Below are 14040 nucleotides of genomic sequence, written 5' to 3' on the forward strand. Positions count from 1 at the left end.
ACCTTCCACGTACCTGGGCTCCCGAAAGGCCAAGTGCCGCAGCAGTGAAATGCCTCAGACCCCACACTCCTCATTTTCTCACCCTCTTTGGTGGATGCTCTGAAGGTTTTCCTGATACAGGTTTTTGCATGAGTTTCCAGGAGGGATGAGATTCACAAACTGAAATTCAGAGCTGTGTCTTCTGCCTCACCAAATTAAATCTTGCACAGCATCATTTACTGGGAGTTCACCAAGTGCCGCAGCAGTGAAATGCCTCAGACCCCACACTCCTCATTTTCTCACCCTCTTTGGTGGATGCTCTGAAGGTTTTCCTGATACAGGTTTTTGCATGAGTTTCCAGGAGGGATGAGATTCACAAACTGAAATTCAGAGCTGTGTCTTCTGCCTCACCAAATTAAATCTTGCACAGCATCATTTACTGGGAGTTCAATGGACAGGTAGAGCGAGTGTTACCCTCTCCTGTCCCACCAAAGAGGAAAATAAAATCCAGTCCAACAAACAAGCAAACCAAAACCCCCTATAAATAGTGTGGAATCTGTAACTAAATGGTTTCCAGTCCCTTATGGCCACTCCTTACCACAACTTTTTTGCAACAAAAAAAAAAAACCCTAAACACCCTGTTCTGGGGGATGCTGTTGGTTCAGTGTAAGATGCAGCTCTTTGACAGATTTGCTCCAAGAGCAGTGACATTGTTTAGTGCTGTGGGTGGCTACCAGGTGCAACCTTTCTGTGTAGGTGCCGTGTCTTACAAGCAGAATAGCTTAAAAAATGAATTTTTTAAAAACCCAGGTCATTTTCAAATGAGGCACAAAATGTAAATTAATGACTCTACAGACCCTCATCCTCAGTGCTTGAGGGAAAAAGGAAAAAAAAAGCAGCAGCAATACATTCTTAACACCCCAATTTTGAAAAAAACCATGAAGTTTGGGGAGAAGTAGCTCAAATACCCGACTTCAGGAAGCAGCTGGGCAAACCCTTCAGTGTGAGGCCAGAAGCTCTGTAGGAAACTCCTTATTCCACGGCTGACGACGAGCCCAACTCATTGTTCTTCTGGAGAGTTTGCAGGCTCCTTCCCGTGCCCAAATGTGTGCTGATGCGGTACCACATCTCAGCCACAGACACCTCCAGCTAACATTTAAATTGGGGGGTGGTGGTGGGGACTACACAAAAATCCTGAGCACGGCAAGCAGCATGCAGGAACCTCTAGCAGCTGGGAAAGGAGGTGACAGCGGGCTCCAGCTGCAGAACTTTCCTCTGTGTTTAGCAGTGTTATTTTTAATTAGAGGGATGTTTTAAGATTGACAGGGATGGTAAGGACTAGCTTAAACGTTAATATTATTCTGTACAGTAAGAAAAACCCACTGAGAATATATGCTAATGTTTTGCATAGGTTTTTAGGGGCAACTAATGACTTTCCAGATATAGCGCAGCTCTGAGTACCGAACCCGAGAAGGACATATCCTGCCCTACTTGTGGCTAGTTACTGAGTTTTGGTTTGCATCGAGACCTAAAGTAGTCTCCAACTCTGAGCTGCACATCATCTTCTTCCCTGGAAGCCCAACAAACCCACCCCATAAAGCATCGAGCCCAGCGACTTGAGGTTTTCCTTGAGTCCGTACGCTCCTTGCTGCTTCACGGGCTGGCTTCAGCCTTTCCGTGTAGCTGCTGTGCTTTACCCAGAGCAGCGCGTGAGTCAGGATCAGGGCCAGCAGCTGCCACAGCTGGTGGAGGTTATTCTCCGGCTGGTTCAGCTGCACAGGGAAAGCTCCATTAGGGAGCTCGCAGAGGATGCAGTTCTGCTCCTGAAAACGCAGCAGCTTGGTGCTTTGCTCCTTAGCTGACACCTGAGCTTAGCAAATACATCCCTAGTAGGGCTGATATACCTGACACTTCCAATTACAGCACTTATTTTAGGGCAAAAATTGAGCTTTTAAGGGTCATGGACATGTTTGAAGCTCTTTTGCGCTGTCAGGGCTCCTTTCACCTGTCTCAGAGGGTTAGGGCCTTTCGCTATGGACTGAAGGGAGAGGAGGGCATGGGACAGGGTTCACCCCAGTCCCCCTCCCCTGGAACAGTCAGGCTGCGCTCCTGCTCTGGCCCTTTCCAAGGGCCAAGGAAGCCGTGGTTGGTGCTGGTGGAGGCCTTGCTGTGCACAAACATCAATGGTTGCTGAAGGTATCAAAAGTCCTATGAGAAGAGCCTCGTTAAACTATAAACCTAAACTTTGTCCTGGGCAATACAGGTCAAAGTACTGAGTAAATATCTGAGTTATGTGTCAAAAGTGCAATTAAACACCTCGTACGACCAGCCACTTGCTTTCCAAATGTCCCCTTGCCTTTTCATGTCAGTTTTTATTGTGCTTTAACTTTCTTGTATTTGTTGAGTGACAAGGGGAAAGCTGAGGGCCTCACCTAACCCAGCTTTAGTCATATGCTGCCATCTTTATTGATAGCAGAGATTAAAAGAACAAAATGCACCAAGACATCTTACACAAGGGTATATAAAAAATACACTCTGATGGAAACACTGCTGTCTGCTATTGCCTCTGTAAATGGGTAAATGGAGTTGTTTTCTGTGATTCAAGTGCTGTAAACTAACTTCTAACATGAGGTATAGATCTGAAGGCTTATTTTTATTTTTAAATAGATGCTTCCTCTACAAAAATTTAGCCAAACAATATTTTTAATTAATGAAATCTGCTAAAAAGATTCTGAATTTCTTGATTTGTAACACTATTGACATAAACAGTTGAGCATGTTTCTTAAGAAGGAAGGTAACAAATAGTAATTGTTGCTGGAAAGTATTTGAAACAAAAAAGCTCCTTCCCTATTCATTAAGGCTCAGTGAGCAATCTTCCCCATCCTGAGTTTTTCATGGAGTTGTATCCAGGAGGCAGATTCCTCTGCTCTCCAGCAGAAAGATTCACTTGAGACTGGTGCCAGCAGCAGCACGACTGGGACTGTCCCAGCGCCACAGAGGCAGCAGGGAAAGGGCAAAGACTCATTTTTATTACACCTTTTATGATAATTATTAAAAGCCTCAATGGAAACAATCCCCTATAATGAACTGTGGGCAATAAACAACCATAATATTTCAGAGAACTCTCTTCACCCCTTGCCATCTGTGCTGCACTGCACTTGCCCGCAAGGTTACCTGGAAATTGCCTGCTGGAGAGGAAGAGCCTCATCTGGCACAACTCTGGCACGAGCAAACACCAAACCGCAGCACCAGTCCCTGCTGTGCTGCAGCTATGGCAAGAAGGTTGCAGTGCTCCGCTGTGTCCGCAGGGGCTGCTTTTGGCTTTGGCCAAACAAATAATTTGGAATTAACATCAGGAGTGGAGGCTTCTAAAGGACAGAGATAACAGAGTATAACCTCTGATCGTTAAAAAACAACCTGCTGGAACAAACTGGGATAGTCATTATTGCTTTGTCATTATCCAGTAATGAAATAATCATCCAGAGACTTTAGGTGTTATCTAGAGCTAAAAGCTATTTTCTGTTTAATTTTACCATGTGCTTCACTGTTTCTATTGATATGAACATCTTCTAGTTTTAATTACAAATAACACATGTCTGCAGAATGGCTTCAGCTGATTGTCATCAAGGTCTCTATAAACAGACTCACACTCCAAGGATGCCTACAAGTTCGCCGGGTATGAATTTGTACTTTCCTCTGAGAGATCTCAATGCCTTTCAAATTAGTTTTTAAGCTTTACAGCCTCTCCAGTTTCTTTCTACATGGATTTTAACACAGACAATAAAGCTGCTTTGTTGCAGAACCACATAAGAAAAATAATAATAATTTTTTTTTTAAAAAATCACTGTTTGAATACAGCTTTAATACAAAAAAATTATTTTCTTTATTAGTCAAGTTAACAGATGATGATAAAAGTAATTAAGAGTTTTTCTCCTTTTTAGCCTTAAAATTCTGGTCTGGTTGCAGCTGTGAGTTAGGGGACGCTCCTCCTGGCAGACTGTGCTTTAGAGAGCACTCTCTCACATCCAGGGTTCCCATCCTTCCCAAACTCTGCCAAGAACATTGGGGTCTGTTGCTTGATCAATCAGGCATCTCACTTGGGTCTCTTCTGAAAGTCCGTCCTCTGGCTCCTTGGCTCTGATATTATGATCAGCGTTGCCACGAGCCACAGCTGCAAAATCATTATAAAAAGGCGACTTCTCATTGCCCAGGCGTAGTTCATCACTAAAATTGAGAACACAAAAAGAAGCTCTTACTAAATGAAACAAGTAAAAAATCTGAGATGGATTTTTAAAATGCAAAACAGTACTTGAATACAATTTATGCAGCTTTATTTTTCAAGATGTGAAGACTGCACAATAGCGTTAGAAAGCTTGGCCAGTGAAGACTGGTGATTTCAGGTGTCCTTTATTAGTGAATATTTACTGTGAATATTTACCATGAATATTTCAGTCTCATCAAAGGTCTCTAACTGGAAGAAGGATGCAGCAGTTCATATACAAGCTGTTTTATCTCCTTGCCTGCTCTGCTGATTTGTGTCTGATCTGTGTCTGTATTTTGCTGCCTTTTCCAGTTCAGCCTTGACCGCAAAAGGGACTCCTCCCAAGTCCTGCACTTTTCAGTATTTGTATGGTTTTAAAACAGGCTTGCTTTTTTGCCTTTTTTTTTCTTGATTAATCCAAAATGTCTTTTTAAAAGAGGATGGAAGGGATTAATTGTACTCTAACTGAACTTTAAAGACATTCTGGCTTGAGCCAGACTTGACTAGACTGACATAAATAACCTAAGAATGCCATCAGATTTGAATTTGATGTTTTTGGGAAGCAGCTGACCTCCATGCCTCCCATACAGCTGGTTCAGGTTCCATTTCAACCAACTGTCCAGCAGAAGCTAGTATTTAAATATTATCCCTAGCCTAAAAGTTGTGGAGATGAACATAAAGAACAGCCTGAGGTGTGAGAAGTTAGACAGGCTTACTGGGTGGGGATGTGTGTGTTGCCAGTAACAGTGAAACTGCTCAGGAGGCCTTAGCTGGAGCAGGAACACTCACGGGAGGTATCTGGTGTTTTGGCTGGCAGGGTGATTCAGAGGGCTTTTATGGATCAAAACGATTCTGACAGGAGGTTTGCTGAAATTTTGCACTGTCTGCATCTTCTCTTTTCCTAGCTGCCATTCTATCTGAAGGGAGCACAAAGTCACAGAGGAGACTGCCAAAGCTCTTAGTGGAGCAGTTTAAAGCAAAAGCAGAGCATCTTACCAAGTGATTGTTGCTGGGTTGGCACCTGTAAGCTTTCTTTTGACATAGCTGACTTTTTGCAGAGGGTACCAGTTTACTTCAGATGTGTTTATTTCCTTAATCCACGTGCCTCCTTTTTTCAGCTGTCTTTGTTCAAAGTTCTAAAGAGAAAACAAATTTACCCTATTTATCATAAATCACATACTTAAAAAGACCTTTAAGCCACCACATCATACCAAGTTGAGCCAGTAATTCGTAACTGCAGATGCAATGGAAGACAAAGTAGTGAGACGGTATCTAGCCTGCCTGTGACTTAAAATGTAATTTACAACTGGAGTTACTGAAGTGCAACTAATTTCAGATTTTTTCCTCTGTAATTATTAGCTTGATATATACAGCGCTGTTACGTAAATTTAAAGAGGCTCAATGCAAAAAAGTTGAAAACATTTATGCTGCTTCCCTGAGTGACATAACGTGATCAAGAGATACCCACATTTTCAGGATTATCATGCAGATAAAGAACAGAACATAGACATGTGATACTATTCTTTGTCCATCAATATAGAATTCTGTCATTTGAAATCCTTTAAGTTCAGTTTATCTGAGAACTCAATAAAAAAAAAGAAAGATAAAAAGGACCACTGAGAATGAGCATCAAGAAATACTTTCTTTGTTATCAGCTTTATCCTTATTACAGCTTAAGAATTTTCACATGAAGAAAAACGAAAGAGGAAAAATCCCACCTTCCAGTCCAAAGAAGGCTCTTTTATAAATACATCCATTGTGCTGATGAGGAGATCTGGATCCGCACGATAAGCTCTCAGGGCATGCACCATCACGCTGTAAATGAGACCCCACTCTTTCACTGGCATCATCAGATTAACAAACTGGCGAGTCAGACGAAAAGGCATCAACTCTGGCACAGGCAAAAACTAGCCAAGGGGAAGGACAGTCATAAGAAAACAAGAATTAAGAAACTTTGGAACAGAAGGATTAGAAATAAATATTTTTTTCTTTTTAAGCTTTGAAATCCTCTTTGTCACTTCACTGAAAATAACATGCAACACAACAGAATGGGACCAAGTTGTGACATCAAAGCTCTAATCATGAATAATTAGTGAGATCGGTTGAAAGCATGGCTGAACTATACAAAACACCACCATATAGGCTCTATGAAACTCTACAGCTCCCTGCTTGTCTAAGAATATCTGGAAACAGAGATTTTAGTCTATTAACTAGAAATAACTTTTAAAGATTACTTCGCATCAGAATGATGGCAAATGAGTATCAAATTTAGTACTGAGAATACATACATAATTGCATATAATAGATGCAAAAGCTGTAACAAAGTAATTAGAAAACAAATACCTGCGTAGCTGAGCCAAATGCATATCCAAAGTCTATTCCCACCATGCCACCTGTCTCCTTGTTAATCATGAAGTTGGACAGATGTCTGTCTCCAATACCGAGTATCCAGTGACTGATGCACATCAGTGCATGAGAGCTGGCAAAATGGGACCGCAGAGACAGGAAGGCTTCAGGAGATGTACTCATTTTCACGAAGGCTCGCCTTAACAAAGCAGAAGTCACTTGTTGCATACAGATAAAACGCCAACATGTGTTTCATGATGTGCAGTCACTAACAGTGTACTTACCGCAGCAGGTCTTCCGGAACACTGCTCTCCCTGCTTTTGAAAGACATAACTGTTTCTGTACGGCTAGCATTTCTGCAAATTAATGAAGGAATACTGTTAGATACTGAAGTAACAGCCCACTGGATGCTAAAAGTTAAGATGTGTACATGCCTGCATTAGAATGTTTTGCTTACCCCAGTAAGCAGTACAGCAAGCCACACACAGAGTTTGGCCAAAATTTTTTATCTGATATTAAAAATACCCTACCCCTCCTTCTCTTTTTCTAAGACTGACATTTCTCAATACAAAACAGTATGTAGTTTTACCTAGTTTCCCCCAAGTTAAGCAGATGGGTCAAGTTTTAATACAGCAATAGAATTGTGCTCTTCCTGGCTGTATAGTTTCTTCCAAGCAGAGAAACTAAGGCTCAAACAAAATCTCTCAGCAGCATGCAGAGGCTATATTGACACTATTAAGTGGCACTAGAAACTGCAGCACAAGGAGAGGCAACAGAACCGAGTAGTTAGTGCTGTGGCCATCAATGCTGTACACGTTTGAGGAGGGAGGGTGACTGCTCTGGAGTAGCCCACATCTGGTCCTGCAGACTGAATGCTCATGAGCAGCTGGAATGCGCTGGGTGCTCTCCTTCCAGTCCAGTTTTGTCTGAAAGGAGCAGAGTTACGCACTTGGAGACAACTCTGCAATGCAAGCCAATGTGAGGTGAGTGGGGGTAATTGGGGAATTTACTTCAAAAGCACGTTCCAAATCTAAATAAAAGTAAAAATGTAAATGCACTCAGTTAAACAAGCCAAAGTTTTCCTTTAAAAAGCAAGAAGCTTGCTTAAGCAGGTTATAAGCTCATCAGGAATGCTCCCCTGGAAACTTCACTTCCCCTCCTGCTAGACCTAGGCAGGTGTGGAAATTCCTCTGAGAGGATGCTCAAGTCGAGACCCAAACCTCTCAGTGAATCACAATGACTTTCACTGTCCAACTTGAGCAGGTGCTCTGGCTCTGAGGCAGCGTACTTAATTGCATAATCAGGAACAAGACACCTAGAAGATAAATTTGAAGAGGAGGATCTGCATCTAGATGCTTTCTTAAGGAAGTCAGCAAGCTTCTGGAAGCACTCCTGCACTCTGGTGGGATTTTGTCAGTGCTAAACTTCTCCTGCAGAGCATCTCCAGTAAGACAAAACAGTAAAATGGGCAAAAATCAGATCTAGTCAGCATATCAGAACACAGACCATATTTTTCCTGGAATTTCTACAACTCTGTGTGTGTGCACATTCTAGTTTCTATATTTTACATGCACTTCTGTTTTAAAACATACCTGTACATAACATGGTATCGAGAGATGCCTTGTGCTTTCCCACCCATCTTGGACAGCCACTCAGAATAGGTAGCACGAGGTCCTTTTTTGCTAGGGACAAAAAAAAGTGCTGATGATTTCCCTATATTGTCTTAGCACTCTGTACTCAAGTATCCGCAGGCTGTGTGCCACTATAACCCATGAGATTTTTATGTACAGGAGGAGTCAGGAAGCTACAGCCGACATTAATTTTAGCCTTGCTATGGAAATTAAGTTTATGCAGTCAGTGCATATGCTGATCCATCCATCTACTTCCCCCCCAGCTTTGAATGCACTTCAGTCATATTTGACAGAAAATTAGACATCTCAAAGGTGTTAATTTGTCAATAGGTACTGTGAAAATTAGATGCTGCCTTAAGAAGAAATACCCAAAATAATTTCTCCAGGAAGGGAAAGATATTTTTAACACAATCTCATATCCATGTGAGAGGCATTATGTAGCCTACCACAGTATCTGCTGCCATTTGTCCATTCCCAAAGGCAGGGAAAGCAGGAAGGCAGTCCACTATTTCCTCGGTATGTACAAGAGGAAGGAATGGGGACTTCGACTTAAGGTATTAATCCGTAAGACGCCCATCTCCATTAGTTGCACTGCTTAGAGAATAATTTGATATTTTTCTCCTATATACACTAGATATTAAACTTCTATTCCAGAGAGGCAGCATCTTAGCAGAGCACCTGCCTTCTCTCTCCCTTCCAAAGCCTGTTCTGTGATATAGAGATCCTTTCCATTGAAGAAGACTGCACAGCCCACCACTTTGGGATAAAGAAAAGGATTTCAACACTTGAGAATGTTATTCCCCCAACCCCAACCAAAATACTGCAAGCAAGGATTTAATCAGAATTTCCCTTTGCGAGTGCTGTCATTCAACCATAGCTCAATATGAAGTGTCTTAATTGACTTGACTGAAGAACATACAGGAAAATATTTAAAGTCTATATACAACAACAAAATACAGCTATTTTTTGGGATAAATAATTAACTGTTTTTAGAAAGACACTGATCTTCTACATTCAGTATAGCATAAATTTTCTCCCCTCAGGAGGTGGTTCCATTGTGAGTCCTCCTCCACTCTTCCAGTCCATGAATTGAGACCAACATAATACCTCTGCTGTTCACAAAAGTGAACCAGACAGCAGTAATGCAGGAACCGTAGGAGTTCCTAAACTGCTCACAAATCAAAGCACTGTAGAAATAAAGACTCTTTGGAGTCCAGCCTCCAAGCTTGGAGGTTCCTCCAACCTGCCCCATAAACAAGAGAACTGGTAAAAATAAACGGTGACAACAACACTTGGACAAACCCAAACAGAGATTATGTACTAAGAAGAATGATGGTAAATAAAACCACATTTATAAATTCCAGGAGAGAAACAGGCTGAAATGCTATAATTAAATCAATTTTACAAATATTCATCCTCCAATTATAATCAAGATAAAAAAGGTAATTTATTCAAACCCAGCATTTGTATGAAGTACAGAGTGTTCTTTTACAGTTGTGTTTTGTGCATCTGCTGCCAGTTTCCCCCGTCACTGACTCACTGCTGAATCCAGGTTCTGAACGGCTCTGTCTCTGCTCTGCACCCCTCCCCTCTGCTCCCCCCTAGCTGACCTACGTCCATTTCCTGCCTGATCAAGAGATCAAAATCCTTTGCTTGTAAAATCAATCCCCTCATAAGGAAATGGTGATGATAATGACGTCGCACATGATTATAAGGCTCTTGTTTAAACAAGTGGGTGGAGGATATGCCAGGTACAATGGTATTCATTAAACAAACAGTTGCCAATTACTAATTTGGGTCAGGAAGTACAAACTCCTTGCTTAGAGGTGCTTTCATTTCATTCTTCTTAAAAAGAAAATGCTGCCACAAGATTGTCAATATCACAAAATTCATTAGTAGTGGTCTCTATTAAAGCAAACAGCTAAACCAAGCATCACCTGTTATAGTTCATGTCCTCCTCTTCAGACATGCTATTCTTAAGGAATTCTTTTAAGGTACAAGTATTTTCCAGCCACTTGATGAGTCCCAGTCTGGAACAAAAGAAGTTAGAGATGTGAACAAGCAGCTCAGGGCTGAACTTTAGACGAACACCAGAAATAGGAAGCAACACATACTAGTGCCTGCTAAATGAAGGTTGAAAGCTACCAGTTTAAATATACTCTGAAAAATAGTTTCCAGAGAAAGCAATTTCAATGTTGTTTAAAAGCAAAAAAAAAAAAAAAACAAAACCCAAGACACAAAACACCCTGAATCAGAATCCGGCACACAGAAATTTCAATTTTCAACATCCCAACAGTAATAGATGTTAACATAAGGATTTCTGTCCCTTCAAAATAAATGCCTACCGTGTTGTCATGGGGATGACCTGGTAAGTTTTTAACTGCATATTCCTTTGGCTACACATAGCATCTTGGGAAAGGATAATGTTCATGACATCAAACAGCTGCTCAATACGTTGGTCTTGTCGCAGGTCTTCACCACCTTTGACAAGAAAAGGATACTCCTGCTCATCACTGCCTCGGATTGTTATACGTTTTGGCTTCCTCAAGGACTCCATTACACTTATCTTGGAAAAAGACAGGAAAAAGCAAAATATTTGTGACAGAAGACTTGACCTTACAGAATCATCACAGAAATTAAGCATATCTGTCATTCCTAGATGGCATAATCAAGTTGCTCAATGACTACTAGGAAAAAATAAATGCCTATTTGCAGACTTTCATGTGCTGCAAGATGTGGACACAAACAACCACCTTGCTATTGTCAAATTGTTCAAATGGAATACGGACACAAATTTATACCACACAGGATTTTGACTCAAACTTACAAACATACCCGCTCATCAAATCCAGAGATTTTTGTGTGGTACTCTGGCAGTGGTTTCCCTTTTCCATCATACTGACCTGAAGTGGTAGTGGAAAAAATAAAAGAAGAAAACAAGTTACATAGACTGATTTTAGGGCTTTTTTTTTTAAAGTGTGTTTACAAACAGAACACACTTCCAAACATTTTGTCAAATTGGTAGAAAGGTAACTAGGAAGAAAATATTTTAAAATGCATGAAAATCCATCATACACATAATAAGATTTTATCTGTGAATTACCAATATTCTTTCCTCATTAAGCTGTTGGGATCACCACTCTTAATGTTTTCAGAGGACACATCCTTTCTGAACTAGATTCAAACATACAATAGATTTATATTCCAGATTTCCTGGAGTCAGGCCTTTAAAAAAAAATACTAAGTTCTTAGGTAAGAGATACAATTTTAAATACAATTTAAAAAATCAGGACTACAGGTTAAGAACAGATTTAAGAGATGATGAATGAACAGAGTTATTTCAGATTAAATCTGCTTCTGCATAAGGCCAGAAAGAAGGGCCACGTAGCCATCTAAAGAAGCTAAAGAGTACCAGCTTCTCCTAAGGGACAGTTCACCATCACCACTAAAGGGGAACTCACCAGGAACCTCTAGTTCGTTCCTCAAGAACTCAGCTTTGAATTCACTCATCCACGGTGAACATTCTTTCAGGTTTCCAGGTTCTTTATGGGTTTTGTTCATTTTTGAGAGGAGAGAAGCTGTAATTGCATCAAAGTCACGAGCCTTCATATCCAACAGTTCTGAACCGCCTCTTCCAAAATGGTGGTCAAACTCCTTCCCAAAAGCCTGAGGTTCATTTATAGAAAGGAATCCTGTTAACACAGTGCCAGGAACTCCCCAGGAACACCAAAATTATACCTTCCTATCTCCACACAGCTTCACCTGAGCTCCTAAAATGTACAGATCATCCTTACACTCCAGTTCTTTTTTCTCCGTTATTTCTAGTCTGTCAGAACCTTTTCACTGACTGTTTGGTAGACCCACCAGCTATTATCAACAGAAATATCTACATTTTACCAGTGATATCAAAGATCTGTACAATTAGATCATAAACCTTTTTGCCATGTCAAAACCATAAGCTTATCCCTTTTTACCTCCTCCAGCTACAATTGGATCCTGGGTGAGTATATCAATAACGCTGCTCATTAAATTTAATACATATACCTCATCTGCTTACAAAAATTTAAGATCAGGTAATGAAATATTAATACAAAAATACAAACATTGAATTTTTACCTATTAAACAAACACAAATTCTATCATGAATCTAAATATAGGATTATTAGCAGAATATTTAATTTATGCCCCTGTCTTTAGATGTTATCACACCTTCAAACTGCTGCAACAAAAACCAAAAAACCCTCAACTGTTCAATTTACAAATGGTATTAAAGAAGATTGATAAGTTAATTTTTTTTTCCCCCCTTGAATATGAATACTCTGTGCTTTATGGAAGGGGTGGGTTTTTTGTTGGATTTTGGGTTTGCTTTTTTTTCCTATTGTTGTGCTTGGTTGCTTTGTGTTGGGTTTTTTTGTGGTTTTTTTTTTTTTTCTTTAAACTAGCAGCAAGCATACTACATAGCAGTCACATACAGCCTATCTAATTTCATGTATATCTTTTGGTCAGCAAAAAAAGTATATTATATGTACACATGATGCATGTCAGCATTTCATGTATTAAGATAATTGTTTGGGTAATGTTAGAAAATACCAATTTAAATGTTTTATTTATGATCACATTTATTATTTGTTATGAGATAACTTTGGAAGTAAAATGTATAAAACCATATTTTTAAAGTATTTTAAATATTCTGATAAAGGAAAAGTGCAAAGACATTTCATACTGATCCATTTAATAAACAAAGTAAGTATTATCTGCAAGCAGTTAACTGAGTCAACTTCTTGTGTTCATAATTCAAGGTTCTAGAAAAACCAGATGTCCCCTCTTGGACCTCACTGGCATTAACAGCTTGGAAAGATATGTAAGCTCACTTGTTTTTTCAGTGCCTGATCATTTTTCTCCCAATCTATGAAGGACACAGCTATTTCACTGAAGTAAATGAAAATACAGAAAATACTATCCTTCTACAGAAGAGGCTGCTACAGTCAACATCTTCATCATTTTAAATCTATTTCCAGATGATCGTCTGATTGCCGTCTCTGTTCTTTGACTTCTTTTAAAATTGAAGGCAGCAAATATTTAATATCCTTAACGCTGTTTTTTAATTAATACAATCCATCCACAGTGTTTACTTTATGCATTACTGGAATATCATGTTAAAAATAGAGCCAAGATTCTTATTAAGTTACAATTGAAATTGTACATAGCTAATACATATGAAGATTACAAGCCTGAAGTACTCCACATATTAGAGCAATTTTGTGTGTCAGTCAAGAGAAACAACTTTTTTTTTCCAGCAAGGACACTAGAAACTATACAGTTATCCTCACGGCACACTTTGTTTCTTCATGAATGCTGCATCATGGAACCAAAGAATTCAGAGTCTGTGTCCCATCACCCCGACCCTCCTCTCCTGCAGCCACTAGTGCGTGAAAGGAATACCACTCCTCCCTTCAACAGCAGGCAACAGTCCCGCCACCCCTCTTCCAGCATCTCCCTCGTTCTTCTCTCCCTGTTTGGTTAATTCGATAATTAAAATCCATTACCACTAATTGCAGCATCCTCTACTACTGCACGTTTCAGCTTTTTAAGGAGCCACGGATTTTTTTGTTTAAGTGGGCCAAAGCGCACACAAACCATCCCAACAACCAAACGCAGACTGCCCTGGTCCTCATGCCTGTGGCGGCCCTTGCTGTGCTTGTACTCTGTATGGCTCAACCTACAGCTGCCCCCCTCCCTCTACCCCATCCCCACAGTGGCACATCCTGCAAATTCTTACCCTGTACTCTGAAGTCATTATCATCAGAGATGGGGGTTATCTTG

At 40.3% G+C, this 14040-nt stretch overlaps 1 protein-coding gene across 1 annotated transcript in view; it reads right to left on the bottom strand.

Moving 5' to 3' along the window:
- Positions 1 to 3814: 3814 nt before the first annotated feature.
- PRKDC (protein kinase, DNA-activated, catalytic polypeptide) overlaps positions 3815 to 14040 on the bottom strand; it is a gene marked incomplete at its 5' end in the record, with an annotated part of 67708 nt that continues 57482 nt past the window's right edge. The window contains 10 exons of the mRNA XM_010079760.1: positions 3815 to 4203; positions 5237 to 5376; positions 5959 to 6147; positions 6584 to 6785; positions 6871 to 6942; positions 8179 to 8268; positions 10155 to 10247; positions 10563 to 10783; positions 11053 to 11120; positions 11679 to 11883. Coding sequence (XP_010078062.1) covers positions 3999 to 4203; positions 5237 to 5376; positions 5959 to 6147; positions 6584 to 6785; positions 6871 to 6942; positions 8179 to 8268; positions 10155 to 10247; positions 10563 to 10783; positions 11053 to 11120; positions 11679 to 11883 — 1485 coding nt within the window. The remainder of the gene's footprint in view (positions 4204 to 5236; positions 5377 to 5958; positions 6148 to 6583; positions 6786 to 6870; positions 6943 to 8178; positions 8269 to 10154; positions 10248 to 10562; positions 10784 to 11052; positions 11121 to 11678; positions 11884 to 14040) is intronic.

This window comes from Pterocles gutturalis, unplaced genomic scaffold (genome assembly GCF_000699245.1).
Source record: "Pterocles gutturalis isolate BGI_N339 unplaced genomic scaffold, ASM69924v1 scaffold21264, whole genome shotgun sequence".
Taxonomy (NCBI): domain Eukaryota; kingdom Metazoa; phylum Chordata; class Aves; order Pterocliformes; family Pteroclidae; genus Pterocles; species Pterocles gutturalis.